The sequence below is a fragment of the Procambarus clarkii genome, chromosome 1, assembly GCF_040958095.1.
Source record: "Procambarus clarkii isolate CNS0578487 chromosome 1, FALCON_Pclarkii_2.0, whole genome shotgun sequence".
NCBI classification, from domain to species: Eukaryota; Metazoa; Arthropoda; class Malacostraca; order Decapoda; family Cambaridae; genus Procambarus; species Procambarus clarkii.
The window spans coordinates 58474772-58476445 of record NC_091150.1 but is presented as its reverse complement, the minus strand read 5'-3'; the positions used below and the strand labels follow the sequence as shown (position 1 = coordinate 58476445).

At 37.7% G+C, this 1674-nt stretch overlaps 1 protein-coding gene across 1 annotated transcript in view; it reads right to left on the bottom strand.

The window, feature by feature from the left end:
* Positions 1 to 598, bottom strand: part of LOC123751458 (uncharacterized) — a 3559-nt gene extending 2961 nt beyond the window's left edge. The window contains exon 1 of the mRNA XM_069322930.1: positions 412 to 598. Coding sequence (XP_069179031.1) covers positions 412 to 598 — 187 coding nt within the window. The remainder of the gene's footprint in view (positions 1 to 411) is intronic.
* Positions 599 to 1674: the final 1076 nt, after the last annotated feature.

The window sequence follows — 1674 nt, the reverse complement described above, 5'->3', positions numbered from 1 at the left end:
TTATCTACTGGGAGCGAAATATGGATACAGCGCAAGGGTTTAAGGTATTTTATCTTTGGTAATAAGATAGGTTGTCATATCATACAGCGTGAGCTTAGATTTATCTCTAAATGGCTCAATTTTACTACAATCTAAGATATAGTAAGTAAGTAATTATCAAAAAGAAGGCACCAAACCGGTAAGGCTATGTAGCACTATCCAAGATATAGTGTTCGAGTGTGTGTCCCTGTCTTTGTCCACACACTTTACACTTTACTTCATCTAGATCCCTATACAAGCCGAACTGCCAGAGATACTTGTAGCCAAGTTTTATTCCAGCTGTGACAACATCTGTTAGTCTACTTACTTTATTACTTGCCCCATACACATGTTTTACTTTACACATTTCATTGTGATAAACAAAAGACCTGCCGATTCCAGTTTGCACTCTTCTACTTTCTTCAAATCCATCCAGGAGTTCTCGTCGTATGACACTTTTAAGGGACCTATTTGATAACTCAAGATTCCGTTCAATACTATCTTTATTTACTGCAGCCTTATCAAGGGCGTCCACTTTATCATGTTCCTGCAGGCCAGTGTGAGAAGGAATCCACAACATTTTTATATTTACCCTTTTGCTAAGTATGCTTATATATCTATATCTGGCTTCTGAGACAAGCACGTTATTACTTGATTGCAAACTGTTTATTGCAAGTAGTGAGGAAAGGGAGTCGGAAATAATTAAGCTGTCTTCTTCAGTGTTGTCAATAATTTCGAGTGCTACCAGTATTGCTACCAATTTGGTTTGCATTGTGGATGCCCAGTTACTAATTCAGATATTCCTTTGAATTGTGTTGCCATCGGGCTGATGAGCAATAACAGCACTTCCTGCCCTCCCTGTAGCTGTATTGAGTGATCCGTCAGTGTATATGGACATGGTTATGTTGTTTTCAGTTTGTATATTGTGAATGTGTTCTATGATGCTTAATTTAGCAGCAAGCTGAGCATGAGTTGTTTGTGATTAGTTTCTTGGTGGGGTATGAAGGCGTCAGGATGTCAAAAGGTACTATCTGCCAGGGTGGAAGGAAGTGCTGTACTCTTTCATCTGTATATACATCGTGCAGTCCCATCATTTTAATATGAGTGGCTGTTCTTTGAATCCATTTAGACTCGCTGGTTCCATTTCGTATATGTTCTAACAAGTTCAACTGACACAATGTTGTTTTTGTTATCACGCAGAAGCTTTAGTCCCATCATAAGATTTATTTCAAATATTCTATCTCGAATGTTAAATATATTTAATTCTTTCCGCATACTGTGAACTTTGGTAGTTATAGGACAGCCAAGTATAATTCTGACTGTTTCATTTTGCATTTTTTCCAGTCTATCAATACTGTTGCCAATACTGTTGATAAACTATCATGCACCAGGGCTAATGCTGGTGCATGATAGTTTATCAAAAACCTTATATATGCTAAGTTCATAATTTTTGCTATTCTAATATTAACACCGTATTTAGGGCTGTACTCCACTACAGTTCTGAGAGCCTTGAGTCTGTCTCTGCATTGTTGATGTAACTTAGTGACTGCACTTGAGTTTTTTTTTCTACCACAGACGTGGCCACACATTTACAATGCTAACCAGCATATATACATTTTCTTCTGTCCTCCATGGACAGGGTTAGAGATGTGTTAA